The sequence below is a fragment of the Apiospora hydei genome (genome assembly GCF_038363865.1).
Source record: "Apiospora hydei strain CBS 114990 chromosome Unknown utg000005l_segment0_segment0, whole genome shotgun sequence".
Classification (NCBI taxonomy): domain Eukaryota; kingdom Fungi; phylum Ascomycota; class Sordariomycetes; order Amphisphaeriales; family Apiosporaceae; genus Apiospora; species Apiospora hydei.
Genome location: NW_027117364.1, coordinates 4,362,278 through 4,383,538, shown reverse-complemented (window position 1 = coordinate 4,383,538; position 21,261 = coordinate 4,362,278). Strand labels below are relative to the sequence as shown.

General features: G+C 56.5%; 7 protein-coding genes across 7 annotated transcripts; all 7 read left to right on the top strand.

The window, feature by feature from the left end:
* Positions 1-583: 583 nt before the first annotated feature.
* Positions 584-4,732, top strand: PG997_006850 (uncharacterized protein; the record flags this gene model as incomplete). The annotated part of the gene is given in 3 exon segments (XM_066811165.1): positions 584-3,641; positions 3,718-4,194; positions 4,206-4,732. The coding sequence occupies 3 exon segments, from the start codon at positions 584-586 to the stop codon at positions 4,730-4,732; spliced, it is 4,062 nt and encodes a 1,353-aa protein (XP_066670088.1).
* A 1,289-nt stretch (positions 4,733-6,021) lies between these two features.
* On the top strand, positions 6,022-6,987 carry PG997_006849 (uncharacterized protein; the record flags this gene model as incomplete). Its single annotated transcript, XM_066811164.1, is given in 3 exon segments — positions 6,022-6,295; positions 6,349-6,554; positions 6,574-6,987. 3 exon segments carry the CDS (start codon positions 6,022-6,024, stop codon positions 6,985-6,987), a joined length of 894 nt encoding a protein of 297 aa, XP_066670087.1.
* Positions 6,988-7,544: 557 nt separating this feature from the next.
* On the top strand, positions 7,545-9,064 carry PG997_006848 (gamma-glutamyl phosphate reductase; the record flags this gene model as incomplete). The annotated part of the gene is made up of 3 exons (XM_066811163.1): positions 7,545-7,848; positions 7,945-8,106; positions 8,175-9,064. 3 exons carry the CDS (start codon positions 7,545-7,547, stop codon positions 9,062-9,064), a joined length of 1,356 nt encoding a protein of 451 aa, XP_066670086.1.
* Positions 9,065-9,727: 663 nt separating this feature from the next.
* PG997_006847 (uncharacterized protein) lies at positions 9,728-11,149 on the top strand (the record flags this gene model as incomplete). The annotated part of the gene is made up of 1 exon (XM_066811162.1): positions 9,728-11,149. One exon carries the CDS (start codon positions 9,728-9,730, stop codon positions 11,147-11,149), a length of 1,422 nt encoding a protein of 473 aa, XP_066670085.1.
* Positions 11,150-12,449: 1,300 nt separating this feature from the next.
* PG997_006846 (uncharacterized protein) lies at positions 12,450-12,839 on the top strand (the record flags this gene model as incomplete). The annotated part of the gene is made up of 1 exon (XM_066811161.1): positions 12,450-12,839. The coding sequence occupies one exon, from the start codon at positions 12,450-12,452 to the stop codon at positions 12,837-12,839; it is 390 nt and encodes a 129-aa protein (XP_066670084.1).
* A 196-nt stretch (positions 12,840-13,035) lies between these two features.
* On the top strand, positions 13,036-16,560 carry PG997_006845 (uncharacterized protein; the record flags this gene model as incomplete). The annotated part of the gene is made up of 5 exons (XM_066811160.1): positions 13,036-13,491; positions 14,235-14,428; positions 14,489-15,654; positions 15,705-16,080; positions 16,146-16,560. The coding sequence occupies 5 exons, from the start codon at positions 13,036-13,038 to the stop codon at positions 16,558-16,560; spliced, it is 2,607 nt and encodes an 868-aa protein (XP_066670083.1).
* Positions 16,561-19,228: 2,668 nt separating this feature from the next.
* On the top strand, positions 19,229-21,079 carry PG997_006844 (Glucanase; the record flags this gene model as incomplete). The annotated part of the gene is made up of 4 exons (XM_066811159.1): positions 19,229-19,460; positions 19,536-19,767; positions 19,844-20,713; positions 21,073-21,079. 4 exons carry the CDS (start codon positions 19,229-19,231, stop codon positions 21,077-21,079), a joined length of 1,341 nt encoding a protein of 446 aa, XP_066670082.1.
* Positions 21,080-21,261: the final 182 nt, after the last annotated feature.

Sequence of the window (21,261 nt, the reverse complement as noted above, 5' to 3'; positions counted from 1 at the left end):
AGTCCCGAGCAACAACCGTCATTAGCCCCAAAAAGAAACTGTAAGTTCTCTCTTCTTACTCAAGATCCTCGTTAGGGTAGCAGCGCTACTTATAGTACGCTGCTACAGTCGGCGGTACTTGAACTTCATGGGGGGTGGCCTTGCGTGGTCGGCAATGGCCTTCGGTGACTGAATCATTGGCCATATCATTCCATTTCTAAATTCCGATTTCCCATTTCAATGCGGCCTGGCAACGCTAAAAACTGGCTGGCCCCTGGGTGTTTCGTGGGATCTCCTAGTGCCGATACGACCATTGAGACGCATTAATGCTAACACTGGGGACAGTTGGATTATATGCCGGGGGCAGTGCATGTGTCAACGGTTTTAGGGCACTCCACTGACTAAGTGCAAGGGGAAGGAGCATTATAATCCAATATTGTGACGTGCTCGGATCATTTTGCGAGAAAAGATAAGTTATCCAACGGAAGAATTGCGATTGGGTAGGTTATATGGTTGCTCCGACCCATATGCACTTGGGCGTTGAGGAGGCTTCTTGATCAGACTCGAGCAGAGTGACACAAAGTCGTTCTCACCAGGAGAGATCATGGCTGCATGGGAGACGGACGACGAGGTGAGCAGCCCCGTTGCTGCATCACTGCCAACGCCTTCGGACACACCCTACCAGACACCATCGCGGAAATCATCACGCGCATCGAGGCGCTCACGCCGTTCAGCCACGCCTCCAGGAGCCAGCTCATCGCCTCCGCCGATGCCAACGGAGAAGAGTACCAAGCGGACTTCCAAAATTATGACAGCGGAAGAACCCTTCAGCATGCTTGACCCACGCCGGTTTACTCCGACCCTGCACGCCAACCTGGTGTCAGAGATCTTGAACCTGCGTAGGGACCAGGAAGACAAGCTGAAAATCATCGAGAGGCTCGAGGTGGACCTGCATTCAACAAAACAAGACCAAGAGACTGAGCAGGCCTCCTTTCTCAGCACATCAAAAGAAAATAGATCCCTCAAGCGCCAACTAGCCCTCCTCGAGGGCGGAACTTCCTCTGCCCTGGGCGAGCTCGCCAGAGAACGGGATGAAGCTGTGGATGCCGTTACTGACACCAAGAAACGACTGGAAACAGCACAGAAGAAGGTTCGCAGCCATGAGGAGGATTCGCAGAGAGTGCATGAACAGTGGGCCAAAGAAAGGGATGAGTGGGAGGAGGAGAAGCTCAAGTATGAGAGAAGATTGCATGTTGCAGACACTCGGATGAAGACCATTCTCGAAGAGGTCGCCAACCTGCAAGATGCTCAGGTTAATCGCCAGACCAACACCGAGACTGACAGAGAAGAAGAAACCAAGGACAACGATGCCGCCAGTGTGCGAACGAATAGCTTAACAAACAGCATACGATTCTCGACGATTCCAACTGAAGCGCCTGGGAACAGCCTCGCGGATGAACTCAACTTCGACTCCGACGGTTACCAGACAGAACCGGATGGCCGGGAAAGCATTGTCGGCCGCGAGAGCATCCTTGGCCGGGGAAGTGTTCTATCTAACCATCACAACCGCCAATTCAGCCGGGATAGCGTACTGTCTCTGCAGAAGACTCATCGGCGCAACATGAGCAGTGAAAGCCAGATGCGACCGGGCAGCGTGGCCCGCGGCAGGATGTACGTCAACCAGAACGTCCTCGATAGGCTCGAGGGTGGCATTCACGAGGACGACGAAACACCTCCGCCACCGAAGCCCGAATACACCGATACGGGTGTGCAGTTCTCTCCGCCCCCTTCGCCGAAGATCGTACCAATCAAACCAGCAACCCCTGAGCCAATGGTCAAGACCGAGAAGCCCATCGAGGTCGAAAGCCCACCACGTGGCGACACGGAGATCGAGGCCAACCAGCGAAGGAAGCGCGTACACATTCAGAAGCCGGTTCCATTTGAGCTTCCCCAAACCCCCTCGAAGTCGATGGTATCTGCAGCATCGCAAACAGTCGAGGCACCGCTCAGTCCTCCCACAACCCCTAAGCTGCAGCAAGACGAAACGTTCCCTGTTTTGCGGACTCGTATGTCGACAGTATCTACACAAACGGACAAACGAAAGTCTCGGGAGCTTACTCCAGCACCATCTCCTAAACAACCTGAAACGCTCCCTCTGTTGATTCCGAGTATCAGCGTTCATCCCCCTACAAGTCGGCCACAGACGCCGAAGGAGCACCGTCTGCCAGAGTACGTCAAGGATTTCGGCTGCCAGGTGTCTCTTATGCAGACTACACAAACTACTTCCATTGCTGTGCAAACAGATGAGATCCGCGTGGACAAGCGCTTGGATCGATTACCGCCTCATCTACACCCCTCAGCTATCTCATCGCGACCAACCTCGCCGAGTGCGCCTACTGCGGTTTCAAACGCGGACGATGGAGTTACCTTTAGCCCAGCTCCGGGCAATCTGCCACCTCGAAACCCACGGCGTTTAACATCGAGGAACGGTCTTACCTCTTCACCCCCGGCTTCGCCATCCGCTGTTGAGCCTGTTACCAAAGACGCTTACCCAGGCAACAATGACGATGGCCCCTTGTCGAGCCAAAAGGCGCCAGTGCGGCGACCCCATCGTATCAGCAGTCTGTTCGCTGGTTTCGATGGCGCAAGTTCCGACGAAGCCGATGAGCTATTGGACGGTGACTTGAGTGATGGCGAGTTCCAAACAGCTCTATCGGCCCCTAAACCGATCTCATCATCTGCCCGCCACAAGTCGCGAGACTCTGCGGCTACAACTTCTACCATGGACACCATGCCACCCATCCCGAGACATGGAAGGAGTACAGCGAAGCACATTGGAACTACCGAGGTATACAAAAGCTACAACTTGGCTGAAGACAGGGATACCGTTGGCCGTATGCCTGCAGTAGCCCGGCCTGGCGAGAAGGCAATGAACTCTTCTATGCGGCCTGGTGCTATGCGCAAGTCTGCTTTGATACAGAGCGGCATTACATCTCACGGCCGCTCCAGAAGCCCAAGTCTTGGGGAGCCCCACGATCCTCCGTTCCCCATTCCCGCAAGGGCAAGCTCGCGCCAACCTCCTTTCACTTCCAGTGCCCCCAGAGAAGCACAGCGCAGCCCGACCTATGCGAGCGAGAGTTACCCGCGACGCGGTCCTAGAACCCGGTCCAACAGTATCCGTAAAGTGCGGTCTGCCGCAGCAATGCCACGCACTACCAGGAATAGGCGGCGGGGCAGTTCGCCTCCTCCCATGACTCCCTCCGAGGAAGCACCTGAGAGCCCAATCCTACCTCCTCTGCCGAAGAATGACATCACTACTCCGCAGAAAGGCCGTGGTTATGGGACTGGACGGTATAGAGGCCACCGATCTCAGCCATCGACAACCACTGCCAACACGGATAATACTAACGTCGGATCCGTTGGGAGTGGTCCGCAATCTTCGGGTGTTGTTGACGCTATCGCACAGACGATGGTTGGAGAATGGATGTACAAATATGTCAGACGCCGAAAGTCGTTTGGCATGGCCGATACGAAGGCGGATGAGACCAGCAACGACCGCCACAAGCGATGGGTTTGGCTGGCTCCTTATGAGAGAGCCATCCTTTGGAGTAGCAAGCAGCCTTCTTCGGGCAGCGCCCTGATGGGGAAGTCTGGCCGGAAACGTGAGTTGTCTGCTCGCCGATCTAATTCTTCTATGTTGACCTTGCTAACAATGATTTCAAGTGAGTATTCAATCAGTTTTGGACGTCAAAGACGACAACCCAGCCCCCAAGGGCGCAGGCCAGCTGTTTAACCGCTCCATCTTGATTCTGACGCCTCAACGGGCCCTCAAGTTTACGGCCACGTCGTCTGAGAGGCACTACTTGTGGCTGACTTCTCTGTCCTTCTTGGCACATTCGTCTCAGGCTGTCCCGGAGAGCTTGTCCCCAGCACCTCCGCAGCCATTGCTCAAGCCGACATCCGCTCCTACTCATGAGCCCCCAGTAACGCGAACCAAGAAGCCGACCATTCGAGATTCCATCCGAATTACTAAAGGAAAGCACCCAGAATTGGCTAGGCTGGCACCCTTGCCTGTCTCTTCCGAGCAACTGGAAGATGAACTGACGCCCGAGGCCTTGAGTACGTTGAACCATGCGCGTGACCTTTCGAGAGAAGTGGCAGAACCGCCGTTCATCCCTCGGTATCACGAACGCTCTACTGAGAGGGTTCATGAGCGTGCCAACCAGGTTGTGCTTCATGGCCGCAAGCGAAGCAACACGGGTGGGCACATCCCACCCCCTTGTCGTTCCGCGGCTTCTCTGGACCTACCGGCGGCCCGGGTAGCTACCATACCGCAAGCGACAGCAACGCTGGCAACAGTGTATTTACGGCTGATAACCCAGACAACTACGCTGTAACATCAAGCGCCAGCCACGGCTCCACATGGGGTATGAGCACCAATGGGTCGGTACGGATGTCCGAGGCATCCTCTCGCCCGGACAACAACTTCTTCGAGGCGATAGGAACGGTCCGCATGGAGGCATTCATCAGCCCTCTGGCGTTCCCCCGCGTGCAGGAGTATCCGGAAGAGCACAACGAGATGCAGTACCGAGCCCGGCGGCGCAGCAAGGAGGTGCGCCGACGCAGGAGTCGCAGCCGCCACCGGGACAGCTTCAACTCCCGGACGACGCGCGGCACCGACGACTGTTACGCGGCAAGCAGTACGAGGAGAGAGGAAGACTACTTCCGAGACGATCCCTTCAAGGGATTCTGAGCGAGTGATGCTTGATGGAGATGAAGAGGCGAAATATGGGGAAACCACCCCCTGGCGTTGATATGTGGATGAAGATACCCCGAGCGTGTGATTTTTCATCCTGGTGACCCGCCACCTTCTTTCAGGGCATCATGGATTACATTTATTGCAGGGTCGTAATGCTTGACATTTACACCCTTGGGTCTCTTACCGAAGACCTCCGGAGTTTTGGGAGTTTCGAGGAGAAAAAGCTGGCTAACGAGGCACGACCACTCACACACCCACCCCGTGAGGTCTCCCGTCCACTCGTTTTCCTTGCGACACACTCCTTATTCAAGCCAACTGGGTCTCTTTTTTTCTTCCAACCCTAGGCTTTCCCACCTATCTTCCTTGCCATGTACTCATAGTTTTTTCTTCTTCTTTTGGTTTTGTACAATCAATCCAGCCAGGAAAAGGGGAAATGGCGGCAGATGAACTGCGCCTAACCTAGGTTGCAGGCTCATTTATTACGTATTCTCTTGTGTTTATTTTCTCGTCTTCGTTCTTCTTTCTCTTGTTGTTCTTTTGGGATGCTCTATATAGCAATGTATACCAACAAAGGGGGGAAATAGCGAGGGCGGGTGGAAATATAGGAATGGAATGGGAGGGATCTTGATCATGATCGCCCAGCAAAGGAAATGGAAGGAAAGGAAGGCCGCTTTATTAGAAGCGAGTCTACATCTGGTGGGAAAGCTTGGTCTTACGGAGGACCAAGCAGGCGAACAAACCCGGGTGTGGTTGGGGTTTTCAAAACCGGAAACCAATGGCCCTCGACTCGAGGCAGAGAGAGGCGCGCCGATCTAATTTAATGTTCTTGTACAAAACCATTTAACACCTCGGACACTACAGTGCAGTGCTTCCGCCATTTTTAGGTAGTTCTGATGAAGATACGCGATGTATTCCTTCTATTTTGAAGACTCAATATGATATTTGTTGGTGACTTGCGACTCCTGTGATACATACTTACATTGATAGCAGCGTACTGCCATGTCGTTGGTGACATCGGCTTTGTGACGAGCAGTTGTTGCTTGGCCGTGTTACCTAGCAGGGAGGGCTCTATTGCTGGACCCCTCTTAGGTGGGCCTTGGGCTTGAAGATCAGCAAGCATAACCCCACCAACAACTGGTCAATTGAGCGAGACGAATAGACCCCACGCTTAACAAATCCCGCCCAAAGATTCGGGCTTCTTACACTCGGTTCATGTTATTTTGCTCTTGAAAGACCGTCGTTCCAGAAGAGAGAAGATCGATCCGGCTAGATCACACAACAAAATGGAGGCGACAGAAAGCTTAGAGACCGTCCAGGCGCGCCACCGCAAAGAGCAGCGGGACCTGCAGTCGCGCATAACGAGCAAGAAGAAGAACGCGACCAAGAAGACGCGCAAGGGCGTCAACGACGAGTGCGCCCAGCTCGAGCAGCAACTGAAGGAGCGGCAGCAACAAGAACTAGCCGCGCTCAATGGGGAGTCCAACGACGCCGACGATGCTGCGGAGCCAGAGGAGCAAAACGACGAAGACGAGGCCCGAGAACAACGACAGTCGAACGGTGGCGGCGACGAGACGGCGAACAACGCGAACGGCATAGCTGAGAAGCTGCAGCAAACCTCGATATCCGAGCCCCCGCCGAAGAAGAACCACAACAACAGCCGGGCAAGAAGCGCAACCGACAAAAGGAGCGCCTGGCCCGCCGCGCCGCCGAGCAGGAAGCCGCCGCCCTGGCCGCCGAAGAAGAAGCCGCCAACATGACGGACCACCGCAAAGTCGAGAAGACGTATATGCTGAAGGAGTTCAAGGCGCACGGCCTGGTCGAGAAGGGAGATCCAGCCCGACGGGCACTGCCTGTTCTCGGCCGTCGCGGACCAGCTGCGGGAGTACGAGATCCCGCTAGGAGGCGGAGATAGTAAGGGGGAACTGCCGTATCGGACGGTGCGCAAGCGCGCCACGGACTACATGCGGGCGCACGAGGACGATTTCGCGCCGTTCATGGAGGATGAGTTTGGGAGCTATGTCGCTAGGATCCGCGAGACGGCGGAGTGGGGCGGGCAGCTGGAGCTCATGGCCCTCGCTAGGTCGTACGGGGTCGAGATCAAGGTGGTGCAGGAGCAGCGGACTGAGACGATTGATCCGGGCGAGCTGAGTAGCGAGGGCGAAGGCGAGCGCAAGACGATATGGTTGGCGTATTACCGGCATGGGTACGGGCTCGGCGAACATTATAATTCGTTACGGAAGGCTACTTAGATGTGTGTGCAGCATGCTGTCCGTAGAATATACCCAAACCACATAATTCTTAGATAAATCCCACAGCTTGGGCAGTATAGCCACTGTCGATCTGATGTGTAGAGTGCCGGGCAACCGAGCCTGTCAGCAGTAAGAGCTGCAGAGCGATCTCAATCTGTGTCTCAGTATTAAACTCCCTATCAGTAATATGAATCCCTAGTGGTGTTGTCATGTATTGCTTTTTCAAATAGGCGAATAGAACAACATCCAGGCAATTCGTTGACTTACACGTTTGGCGTAACGGTGCGTAAAGTGCGAATTCGGAGCTCCACCGAAAATTGTGAGCAATTGAATTGCAAGCAGTGCTCCGCTGAACCGCCTCGCATTCAGTAGCTGGGCATCAAATTGAACGATAACCTACCTACATCCTTACCCTACGACTACCAGCCCCCTGGATCGAGCCTCTTGACCAACACGTGACCAAGTCGACCATAGTCATTTGCTTTTTTCAAATCCCATCTCTACTTTTCTTTGCATATAAGAGAGAAAGAGGGGAACACTGGACCACAACTGTGAACATGTCTCTGACCAGCTCCTCCGCGGCGGACGCCGCCCGCGACGCCAAGTCGGCGTCCCACGTGCTGGCGACGCTGCCGGCCGCGGCGCGCAACGACGCGCTCACGGCCATCCACGCCGGGCTCGAGGCCGGCCGCAACGAGATCCTCGCGGCCAACGCGCGGGACCTCGAGGCCGCGCGCCGGCAGGCCGCCGACGGCGCGCCGCTCAGCCAGAGCCTCGTGTCGCGGCTCGACCTGGGCCGCAAGGGAAAGTTTGAGGACATGCTCAAGGGGATCTTGGATGTAAGGGGGTTGGAGGATCCTGGTGAGTTCTTGTGCTCCGTGGTTCTCAATCTCCGTTTTGGGATCTGACGAGTGGCGTGTGGTCGTGTGGGATTTTCTATATACTGACTGTTGTTAGTTGGCAAGGTTACGCTGCGTACGAGGCTTGATGAGGGTCTGGACTTGGAGCGGGTTACGTGCCCGATCGGCGTTCTGCTCATCATCTTTGAGGCGCGACCTGAGGTCATCGCCAACATTGCGTCCTTGGCAGTCAAGTCGGGAAATTCTGCTATTCTCAAAGGTACGTATTTACAAGATGAGGGTAGTTACGATGCTGTGAGATACTAGATTATCTAACAATCTCCGTAGGAGGCAAGGAGTCGACGGAATCTTTCAAAGCTATCTCCAAGGTCATCTCGGAGGCGTTGACTAAGACTCAGGTGCCCAATGGCGCTATTCAGCTTGTCACGACGAGAGACGTCATCCCGCAGTTGCTCGACTTGGACCAGTATATTGATCTCGTGATCCCCCGCGGAGGAAACGAGCTTGTGCGCTACATCAAGTCTTCTACAAAAATCCCGGTACTGGGCCACGCCGACGGGCTTTGCTCCATGTTCTTGGAGCAGTCGGCCGACCCCAAAATGGCCGCCGAGGTCATTGTCGATTCCAAGACCAACTACCCGGCAGCCTGCAACAGCCTGGAAACCCTCCTGGTCCAGGAGAGCGCTCTCGACACCTTGTTCCCTGCCGCCGCTGAAGCCCTGCTCGCCAAGGGGGTGATGCTGCGCTGCGACCCCAAGAGCAAGGCGGCACTCGCCAAGACCAGCTTCGCGTCTGAGCACGGCGACAAGATCGTGGACGCCAAGGACGCCGACTTCGACACCGAGTTCCTGGCGCTCGAGCTGGCGGTCAAGACCGTGTCCGGCCTCGAGGAGGCCGTCGCGCACGTCAACACGCACGGCTCCAAGCACACGGACGCCATCCTGACGGCGTCGCCGGAGCTGGCCGAGCGGTTCATGAACAGCGTCGACGCCGCGGGCACCTACTGGAACGCGTCGACGCGCATGGCGGACGGCATGCGCTACGGCTTCGGGACCGAGGTCGGCATCAGCACCAACAAGATCCACTCGCGTGGCCCCGTCGGGCTCGAGGGGCTCATGATCTACAAGTACAAGATCCGCGGGCGCGGCCAGGTGGCTGGGTCGTACGGCGAGGGCGATGGCAAGAAGCCGTTCCTTCACGAGCGCCTGCCTTTGTAGATACCTGGGTGTGAATCTTTTGATGTTTGATGCGGCGTTAGGGTCCGGATCATGGAATAAAAGCTGGGTTGGACGTAGAAAGGAACACCAGATCAAGATAACCCAGAGAATATACGAGGAATGAACAGTCATGTATGCCACACTACTATGCAGATCTTGCTAAAACCACCCGGGTGGTTTCGCCGGAGCTCTTGTCCTCTTTTATCTCCGACATCTCCATCGGAGCAAAGTGGAGGCCACGAAGGAGCCTCGTACTCCATCTCTGCTCCACCCGCCGCGGCCTGGGTTCGGCGTGACTTGATCGAACTACTAGAAAGTCCAATCGCGCTCTGACGTGTCCATGGATCGATTTCCGTCCTCGTCTTTTCAGCCCCGCGGGAACTGATCAGTGCGGAGTTCGTGGAACAGTAAGCGAATTGCCCCGCGTCTGTCAGCACGCATATGCAGGCTCCCTTGGCAGCACGACCCGGCTGGACAAAGTAAGGGCAGAAGGAAGTGAGGAGCAAACGGACGCCGGGGCTCCCGGGGTATAAGTATCTATTTATCAACATCTTGTGTTCGCAGCCTCGATTCAAATCTCAACAAACTGTCCATCTCGTTGTTGTAATTCCCCACAAACCACCCTCACTTTCTCAAATACACAAACACACAGACACCGCCACCATGGCCGCCTCCCACCAAGAAGCCGAAGTCCCCGTGATGCAGGTCCTGGAAAAGGCCCACTACTTCACCCAGGCCCTCGTCCCCGTCCCCGGCGCGGTGCCGTACCCGCCCCCTCACGGCCCCCTCCTCGCTCCGCCTCCGCACCCGCGTCGTCTCCCTCACCCACAACAACGTCACCTACGCGGCTCTCGGCTTCTTGGTCCACTGGTGGGACGCGCACCCGCTGCCCGCGGGCGGGCTGACCCGGCCCCTACGACGATCCAGAAAAGTACGGCCGCGTCAGCGCGTGGGGGTACGCCGAGGTCCTCGCCTCGACCTCTGCCGGAGGCGGGCGGCCCGCAACAGGGCGATTTCGTGTTCGGGTACCTGCCCCTCGCAACCCTGGCCCAGGACGTCGAGTTCCGCGTCGACGACGAGGTGCCCGGCCACGTCCTTGCGACGAGCGCGTACCGCGCCCGGCTCATGCCGTTCTACAACCGCTACTTCACCGTCGCGCGGGACTCGGCCGTCGCCACGCAGCTGCGCGCCGCGGTCACCGCCCGGAACCAAAACAGCAGTGGCAAAAGTGCGGCGTTCTCGGACGACAGTCTGGGCTTCGACGCCCTCTACTTCGCCCTCTTCGAGTGCGGCCACCTCGTCGCCAAGTTCATGTTCGACGCCGCGAACCCGATCCACCCGGGCATGGGCCCCGACGCGCCGGCGCAGACGCCGTGGACGCGCGAGATGGCGGATTTGGCGGGCGCGACGGTCGTGCTGTTCGCGCCGGCGAGCAAGACGGCGCTGGCGATGGGGTTTGAGATGCGGAAGCGGGCCAAGACGGGAAGCGAGGGGCCGAAAAGGGTCGTGGGGGCGGCGAGCGAGGCGTCGAGGGAGTTTGTAGAGGGGACGGGGATCTATGACGTTACGGTCTCTACGAAGGAGACGCCGAATGCGGAGTTCCTGAGCAAGAAACTGGGCGTCGATATGGGCGCCGGGGACAAGGTGGTCCTTATCGACTGCGGCGGCCGCGCGGGCGTGGGGCAGAGCTGGGCCGGTGCCTTCCGGAAACTCTGTCAGCCCGGCCGCTTCCTGCTGGTCGGGATCGGGTCCGAGGCCGGAGAGCACTCCCCGGAAGATGTGCTGAAACGCTTCGCGCCCAAAGAGGGCGACGATAGTGGTGAGAAGGAGGTGCCGTGGTTCATGCAGGTCAACACGGGCGACCTGCGGGAGCGGGCCGCGGCGCGGGTCGGGCGCGGGACGGTCTTTGAGGGGACCGAGGCGGCGTACGCGGCGTTCAAGAGGGAGGGGGTCAAGGGGTTCAAGGTGCGGTGGGGGGAGGGGATGGAGGCGGTCCAGGGGGTTGGGAGAGGTTGGCTAAGGGGGAGACGCGGCCGGAGGAGGGGATGGCGTTCTTGCTGTGAGGGAATTGCTGGTCGTATGTAGGTCGCTCTTATCTATCCTCCTCAGATAGATCGATGTGTCTCTTGAGGGACCCATGAGACCCATGAAGAAACCCCTGCTTTAAATCACCTATAAGGTCATATCTTTCTGCTTTATAATCTTGCTTGTATATCTCATATTCCATGCTCAACACCTATGGTACCCTGCAGTGCTACTGAACTGTTATTCACCAACTAAAAAGCCATCCATGAGGGTATTATCAAAAGGGTCTCCGGGAGACACAGGGCTATTTCGCGTCCTGTCATAAAACAGGCGGGTTCTATCAACCAGCTTCCATCTAGGCCTTGGTCTGGAAATGGATGTCTGGCTTGAAAGGCAGCTCGCCGTCCTTGGTGGTTGAGAAGCGATAGTGCAGGTAATTACCACGTCAAGGACGCCAACGAAAATCAAAGTTTGAAATTTCCCAGAGCGGTAATCGCAATCCATGATTGCCTTGTGTTGAGCATACATATGACTCGGCGACGGAGGTGATATATTCCCGGCCATGACGTTGGCGGGATGTCGTTGGTGGAGCGGATGATGCATGTTACCTACGTAGCGACAACGCAATAGACACATGAAACATTCTAGATATAGGGAGGGGTCTTGTGGTAATAGCAATCATGTGAAATGTATAGGTATTACCGGCCTAGATATGAGTGATATAAGTCTGGCGCATTTTCAACTGACATGTTGATCTCTCCAACGCTACGGCAGTTGCGAGCTTCGTTCGTTGCTCATATCTCAAAACTTACCGGCAGTTCGCATGGCAGACGCTCGCAAAGTTCAGAACGTGGCGTCTGACAGCCGTCTTTGGAACAGTCGGCGACAGGTGAAAGAATTCAAAGTGGTTTAATGTTCAGGATCGAGCCGCGTTTGAACGCCGCAGGAAGGCTGGGACATTTCTCTCTGCAGAGTGTGCCGCCACCATAAAAAAACTTCTTTGGCTCGCTTTCGAATCTGCTGATTGAGACTTTTTGGGAATGTATGCCGATATGCCAAACATGAAAATATGAGGAACGAAACGGGCCTTCTTGCAAACATACTTCCGCTTTGTAGCGAAGAGGGTGTCGCGTTGACTTTCTTCCTGCATCCAGGACAGGAAACCTGGAAGTAGTGCAGGAGCCCAGATCTGCAATCCTACCAACCTAGATGACTCGTAGATGATGTATTGCAGCTCAAGGAGGCCGCAAAATAAATAAAAGCCCCAAGACCTGTCCATTGTAATTGTTTCCAAGAAATGAGAATGAGTGGCTGGTTCCTTGAAATTCTCCGTCAGATATATGTGGCAATAGCTTGCACCATGTCTAGCGGCAGTGACATCGATCGGCGCCGCCGCTACGGGTATAGATCGGAGAGCAGCGAGCTAGAGCGCGTCAACAGCGACGGACACAGCTCCGTCCATTCATTCTGGTCCTCGTGCCGCAGCCCCACGTCGACGACGCAGACGACACCGACGACGCCATCGCTGTGGCAGCCGGACGAGTGGAACATCTGGATCACCCGGCGGGCCGCACTGAGACTGAAGGCCAAGGAGGCGTCGAGGCGGGTCGAGGATCAGGTCATCGGCCCCGTCTACGAGCGCATCATGGGCTCGCTCTGCGACTTCCCGGAGAAGGCGGCGCGGGCCTGTGCTTTCAACCTGCTCAAGATGATCCTCATGTGGGGTACTTCACCTACTATAAGGCGCTGAACCCGAAACAGGCGAGGTCGGGAGGCGACCAGATGGTCCGGCAGCTTTCCCAGATCGGATATCCCGTACGAGACGATAAAGAGGTCCGGATATTCATCAAACGCCTCCGTCGTAGGGTATATATCTCCCATCTAGCTCAGTGATTGCATGCCAGCAGTTGCTAATTCAGGACCCTTAGATGCCACTAGCCGAAATCATGAAGAAAACGTTTAAGCGAGACATCGCGATTTTCGACGCCATCCTCCCCGTCGCCCGGAAGCTGGGCTCTCTGGACATCAAAATCGCCGTCTTCGAATGGCTCTGGACGGAGAAGCTCGAGGGCAGAAGATACGAGCACCTCTCGCGCGCGGTCCTGCTCCAAAGCATCGACGAGCTGCAGGCGGCACACGCGGCGGAGGCGGAGGACTTCCCGCGGGACCAGGCCGAGCGGCTGAAGCGGTGCGTGGCCGAGTACGACAACGACAATCTGCTGGTCGAGTTCCTGCGGCTCAACTGGGAGCTCGGGTGGCACCTCGACGTCAAGAGCCTCGAGGCGGAGCGCTACATCCTGGCCAAGTTCGTCGGCGACGCCGAGTACCCCCGCTGGGTGTGCAGCAAGGGCTACTACGCCTTCGAGTCGGCCACGGCGCCCATCAAGTACTACAACCGCGTCGTGAGCGGGCTGCACCGGTGCGGGCGGCGGGGCTGGACATGACGGATGGCGAACTGGCTCGTGTGGGCAGTAGTCCCTGAGCGGCAGTGCTTGTTAGTCTAATCAAATGCATGGGTTAGGTATAAAATCTATCACTTTGACTGGTCAACTGCAGGTGGTTTGGTTCTTAGCATTGGTCAAAGGTTGTTAGTTCCAAATCATCGAATGCATTGCGACCGATGATTGATACAGTTCGATCCACCCGAAGCTTTGTACGGCATGTACCATGTCTTGCGTAGTATTGGTTGACACATGCCACAAGAAAATCGAGTGAAGGATGAAGTCAAGTCATCTGTCGGATCCGTAGGAAGTAGATGAAGATCTGAGCATGGTCTTGTCCTCTCCAGCTCCGGGTACCTGCAGGTGCAGATCACGTGGTGATAGTGGGCTACTGATCCATCCAGCGCCCGCTTGCCCGCCAAAAAGTTCCAGTAATTTTTTAGTGGAAAAGTACAGTGCCCTCCTAGCTGATCATCCTCCAGTAAAAGCAGCAGCGGGTCAAGAGTCACCAACCTATTGGGACTCGGACTTGAAGCTTATCGGGGCACTTTGCGACAACGTCCAGTCTAGTCGAGTCGAGTTCGAATCCGAACTCTGAGGGACCTATCGCATTCTCAATTCACCTACCAATCCGAGCATTCTTTGTCGCTTGTCGCATTGCGTAGCCCTCCGCCCGAGACATGTCGAGAACCATGAAGACATAGTCGCCGCATCGCCCATTGCATCACCCATCCGCCAGATTCCGCAGAGCACCCCTCCGCAATGCCCAAGAAGAACCAGAAGGCCTCGGCCGATGCGTCAAGTCAATCGGTGGACTCCAAGGCCAACACCAAAAAGGCGCCAAGGGAGCTGCTGCGACCGCGCCCCCGTCGCCAGCCCTGGTCATCTGTCGGAACAAGTGAGTAATTAACTGCGGATGCGAACCTGCGCCAATGCGATTCTAACATGGCGGCTTTAGGCATTGGCGTTACATATCATCGTTTCATGGACCGTGGTTGCAACTGCCTCTGGAAGTCCTCGAGACTTTAGCGAATGCGAACTACTACATGCCCCTGCCCCGGCCTGTCGACCCCGCCGTCTTCTACGATCTCGTCAAGATTCGACAACTGGTCGACAATGCCACCGATCTGGCTGTGCGCGCTGCGAATGGCATCACCACTTCGCCCAAGACGAGCTCCCTGGCCGGGGGAGCTGCCCATCAAATGGCCGCCCTAGGCTTGGGCTTCGGGCAAGGTGGTATGAAACTCAGTCCCGAGCGGCGGCACAAATTACGAGAGCAAGCGACCCAGAAACTGTCCAAGGCCTATCGCATAGACGAGATTGCCTCCAGCGTCGCCACTATGCAATCCACCTCGACCCTCGAGAATGTGGCGGCGCTGGTGTTGCAGAGGGCCCCGAATGACGCCGACGCCAACTACGTCAACTTCTTCCACGAGAAGATCCCGAGCAGACAGCTTGCCGAATGTACAGACCTCCACACTCTGGACTCCATCATTAGCCAGCGACCAGCTGACTGTGAGCCTTTGAGGACCCGAGCCATCGTGCGCATGTTCAAGGAGGATTTTGAAGGCGCTGCCCGCGACTTGACCTCTGCCTTGAATGTCTTCCGGCTCCACCAGCAGCCCTCACACAAGTTGGTCTATGAGAACAAGCAACTTGAGAGGAGGAATGGGCGACGCCGGGAATTGCCCTCGTTGGATGAGCGCGACCAGCCTAGCAGTACGGAAGTGCAGATCCTGTTCCAACGGGCAGGTTGCTACCTTACACTAGCCTGCGATCATGTGGAGACATCCCTGCCACAGTCTGCGGGCGAGACCACACCCAGGGATTCGGTATCCGAGGCTGATAGCCCCGATGCGACTAGGAACATGAATGGGGCCGGTGAGCAAGCCACCCCAGATGCCAACGCATCATCGAATGAACCAACTGAAGAGGAGAGTCGCAATATGAAGCGGGTGAGGCTCTATGCTAAGCGCGCTCTTCGGGACTACATGGCTTATCTTGAGCCGCTTCATTATTCCCCCGACATGCCTATCGAGCTGTCAGATGACTTCACCCGGCAGGTCAACCAGGCCAACAACCGAGGCCGACGCTATCGTGGCCAGAATCTTACTCAAGATGCCGGTACACCTACTGATGGACTCGAACCCCACAAAGTTTACCGGCTTCATGAGCTGTTCTCTGCCACGCCCCCAGCGGACCTCCCCCGTACCCTTCTACGGACCTCGTCACGGCATCTAGCCCGGAAAACCTCCCGAGCACGACAGAAATGGTCACTTACCACCCGCTTCTCACCGACGCGCTACACTCGTTACTTCTTTGCCACGCACTTATCCAGACTTCGTCTAAAGAACTTCAGCGTCACGCCCATATGGTTGCTCGATTAGCGAGGCTTGCAGATGGTTACCCTGTTTTTCAAGCGAGCAGGTCTCCGGCCAGAGCCGATTGGATCGAGGTGTTGCGTCGTGCGGAGAACTGGATTGAGCTGTCGACTTCATGGGAATTTCTGTGTGCCCCGGCGCCGCTCCCAACTCAAATGTCACTTGATGGGTATGTATCGGCGGCCACGGCAAATGCCAACGCTCTTGCCCTGACGGGAGGGAAAAGCTCCGCAGAGGCGGAGGAGGAAGAGCGCAAAAGGTTATGCAGCACAAGGCCATAGTGGAGGCTTTAGAAGATGAACGTGTTCACGATGAGGCAAGCTTCAAGGCTGCCATACTCGCACGTCAGCGGAGGGCCGAGGCTGATCTCGCTAACGCCAACGCCGCCCCCGCCACTAACGGCAACGGCAATTCGGCATCCTCTCCAGTTGTCCCCTCACAGAAGAGGTGGGCGGTGGATGATGGGCGCGAGTATCCCATTCTTACTGAGCGTGCGGAAGCCGTGGCTCGATGGGTGCGCGAAGCGCCCGCAGGAGCAGGCGTAACAACCACCAAGCGAAAGAAGCGACCCGGTAGGAAGCCCACTGCGGCCGCACCCACAAACAGCACGGAGTCTCTCGACAGTGTCCTGCCGCAACGGACGAAATGAGGCGAGAGATCATTGTAGGATGTGAGCGTATGTCATAGTCAGCAAGTAGTATCTTCTTTTCTTCGAAGGACTATCATGCACAGCGGTACGAGGTGATCTACTGGAAATAATACAACGTCTTGTCCACAAGTCGACTGCTACATTTCTTTGGCCCAAGACCAGTGAGTTCGTGCCTCAGCTTGTCGTGTGCTGACTGTCCAGCAGGTGTTTTTGTCTGTTTGGTATGCATGTCTTGAATGTGATGCCACTTTGACGACGCTAAACGGACCGATGAATGCATGATAAGTAATCCGCAGCGCGCTCGAAAGCTGGTACGGGAGCGGAACTCATGTTTCCGACATGCTTGCCGCATTTGAGCTACGGGTTTCCGTTGACCTGCGTTCTGTGGCAGCGAATGGGGCTACCGCCGGAAATTTACAAGGGTGAAGGAATGATACGATGTTGGCTGTCATATCATTCGGCCGATGCACGAGTATGGATTCGGATTCGGATTCCCGCCCAACACAATCGCCTAAGCCTTATTCCGTTCGGGCACTCAAGGCCTCAAATTTGTGGACAAACTGGTTATAGCGGCTTGAATATGCCAGTCATCTCGACTTTTCCAAACTAGAGGGAGGCGCAACGGCGGGCGACAGCCTTTTCGGTCGAGCTCTTGGATACTGCCAACCCCGACATTCCGTGAAAGCCCCCAGACGTTCCGAAGGCTCTTTTCATCATCATGCATCTTGGTGGCAAACTACAAGAGAGTACCCATGGCTTACTAGGGTTTCAGCTTCAATTTGTCGTGAGACTTGCATGTGAGGCTTCCAAGATCCCTTTGGATCTGGTATTGAAAACGTACGGCATGTGGATTGAGACCCTCCTTCGGTTCGTTGGCGGGATGATTCTTCCACGCCTTCTCGTGCGATGCTTGTGAGTAGGCCTGATGAAGGCGCCGTCGGCACGGCTTCCGCAGGGTGGGCAATAAAGATCACCATCGGTCTATAATCACATGAACACCACTCTATTTGACGGAGAAGGAATGGCCACTGAAAGTAGCGCCTTACATCGGAGGCTAACCTGCAACAGGGGCGTCCATCAGATATTAATTGCTCACATGAGGCTCCCGCCGGTGCGGACGCCAGCACCACTAGATTCCCAGGTGTGTGAGACGATGTATCTCGCGCAACCTAACCAACATCAGCGTGTTCCAGGTTACTGGGTAATACAGCAGGCGTGTTAATCCAATCATGCCGTATGTTTTCGTGTCGAACTTTGAAGCCAGGAACCGTCTGCAAACCCTCACCTTGAACTTCTCTCAACTATGGATCGCCATAAAACTGGCGATATCAGGCCTAGCCACCAACAAGCTTAGCACTCTTGACAGATGCTTAATCGCATGCCGTCCTCTATTTTTCAAAGGCTTAGCGATCGCTAACAGTCAAGATCGTCTACAACAAGCTCTCAGTAGATTAACCAAGACTCACCAAGCGGACACTGGGCGGCAGGAGAGCGACCTCGAATCGATAGGATGAGGGTGCGCTCGTTTACCAGCCGACTGCACGCAGAGACAACGACTCCGACCCCCTGCCCGCACATATTAAGGACGCGTGCGGGGAAATAAGAAATCAAAAGGAACAAGCCGACGGCCACCACCTGTACCGCTGTGGAGTATCCCTGCAATTCCGGGGGCCATGCACGCCAACAAAGACCATGATGGGAATTCTCCAACGGCGTTGGGTGGAAACGACTTGTCCTTTGGCCTTTGCCCAGGCTTCCGTACATGCCGCAGACTTGTCACGCTCAGCGTGGGGTTGAGCTTGACCCTGGAAGGCTCGAACGAATCAACGGCGATGGACCGTTGGTACCTTGGCCCTAGCGCCATATAAGACGAGTATATCTCGCCATCGTCGTCGCATCCGGCAGATGGCCTCCGTTCTGGGTTGGGACCCCTGGAATAAAAACCCTCCAATCAACGATGGGAGTCTATGCCGATTTTGGAAACTTCAATCTCTCTGTCTGAAGGTAAACATCCAATGTGCATACTTTTTCCTTCCTCCATGTAGCCACGATGCAGCTCGAATGGTACCGGTGCTCCGTCACCGTAGTCCTCGGTACCCACAAGCCTGCCGGTGACCCACAACTATGGAAGCATACCCGACGAGAGTAGCCAGAGTAAGCTCTCTTGTCACTTGCTTCTTTTCTCTGGGCCGTGCCAGAAGGGCTCCATCGCCTACGAAGCTTAACCACTTCAAGTTACTCGATGGGCTTCGATACCCAGATTTGTCCGGACGGGAAACGATTCGCAGAGTATCTCCGGGCCGCCACCCGGTGTCGCCTGCTCCTAACGTGCCAGCAAAGGGCCTCTGGTGGCCGAGTGACCCCATATGCGTACGTTCGTCGTGCCGCCCTTGCGAGGCCTGGCCCGCGGTAGCTGTCGACGTTGCGTGTGTGGCAAGGAGGCGAGGCGGAGATGACCTCGGATGCAAGGGACGACATCCATCCCCTCCTGCCTGGAATGAAGTGAGATGAAGTGAAGTGAGACAAGTATATAACCATCGTCCTGCGCCGCTGTAACCTCGAATCTCTTCCTACTACTACCACCACCATCCACCAACACCACCAACTCTCTCTCATTGTCCTTCATTTCATAACACACAAACCCAGTTCCTTCACGCCCCTCGTCGCCATGCATTCCAAGCTTGCGGCGATCGCGGCCCTTGTGGCCTCGGTCCGCGCCCAGAGCGCCTGCTCGCTCACGGCTGAGACGCACCCTTCCATGTCCTGGCAGCAGTGCAGCGCGGGCGGCAGCTGCACCAGCAAGTCGGGCTCCGTCGTCATCGACGCCAACTGGCGATGGACTCACAGCACCTCGGGCTCGACCAACTGCTACACCGGCAACAAGTGGGACTCATCGCTGTGTAAGTAAAAAGCCAATCAATCAAAGCCTAACCTCGAAAAGGAGAACGAAGACTGACTGGAGTTTTGCATAACAGGCCCCGACGGCGCGACTTGCACCAAGAACTGCTGTGTCGATGGCGCTGACTACGCCGGCACCTACGGCGCCACCACCAGCGGCAGCGCCCTGTCGCTCCAGTTCCTCAAGCAGGGCTCCTCGGGCACCAACATCGGTAGCCGATTCTACCTGATGGCGTCCGAGAACAAGTACCAGATGTTCACCCTCCTGGGCAACGAGTTCACCTTCGACGTGGATGCCTCTAAGCTGCCGTACGTACCAATCCATCCTTATTCCCCAATGTCAGTCATGGTATGAAGATCACCAGCTCACTCTTTGGGAATTTAGTTGCGGCCTGAACGGTGCCGTCTACTTCGTCTCCATGGACGAGGATGGCGGCGCGGCCACGCACACGTCCAACACGGCCGGCGCCAAGTACGGCACGGGCTACTGCGACTCGCAGTGCCCCAAGGACCTCAAGTTCATCGACGGCAAGGCCAACAGCGAGGGCTGGAAGGGCTCGAGCAACGACGCCAACTCGGGCGTCGGCCAGATGGGCTCCTGCTGCGCCGAGATGGACATCTGGGAGGCCAACAGCATCTCGACGGCCTACACGCCCCACCCCTGCAAGAACTCAGCTTACCACTCGTGCTTGGGCAACGACTGCGGCGGCACCTACTCGGACGACCGCTACGCCGGCGACTGCGACCCGGACGGCTGCGACTTCAACAGCTACCGCCAGGGCAACAAGACCTTCTACGGCCCCGGCAGCGGCTTCACCGTCGACAGCACCAAGCCCGTCACCGTCGTGACCCAGTTCGTCAAGGGCTCCGACGGCAACCTGAGCGAGATCAAGCGCTTCTACCAGCAGGGCGGCAAGACCATCCCCAACTCCGAGTCCACCATCGCGGGCGCCGGCGGCAACTCCATCACGGCCGACTTCTGCTCCGCGCAGAAGACGGCGTTCGGCGACACCGACGTGTTCGCGCAAAAGGGCGGCCTGGCCCAGATGGGCGACGCCGTCTCCAAGCCCATGGTCCTCGTCATGTCCGTCTGGGACGACCACGCCAGCAACATGCTCTGGCTCGACTCGACCTACCCGGCCGACAAGGCGGGCCAACCCGGCAGCGAGCGCGGCTCGTGCGCGACCGACTCGGGCGTGCCCGCCGACGTCGAGAAGAACCACCCGGACGCCAAGGTGACCTACTCCAACATCAAGTTCGGGCCCATCGGCTCCACCACCTCGGGCAACGGCGGCGGCGCGAACCCGGGCACACCCAGCAACCCGCCCACCACCACCACGACGCGCTCCGGCAACCCGGGCACTACCTCCCTCGCCTCCCTCGGGCAACTGCGCGGCCCTGTACGCGCAGTGCGGCGGGAACGGGTACTCGGGCCCGACTTGCTGCTCTTCCGGCACTTGCAAGAAGTCCAACGACTACTACAGCCAGTGCTTGAACTAAGCAGAGAAGGCTGAATGACGGATCACGATCTTCATAACATGTATGACTTGATATGAGAGACAACGACGAATATTCATATTGACATCATGAATCTTCATACGGACATCATTGAAGGGGGTAGACAGACGGCACGAGGTTGTTGGCCATTTTCTCGTTGTATATACTTTTTTCACTTTCTCTTTTCCCTCACGCTTTTCCTTGCGGTCAGTGTGGAGGATCTTTCGCGAGCTTGGAGCAACTCGCCCCGGCTTGCGCTTTTCAATCTTGTATATAGATTACCTGCAAATATACATTACTTCTCGT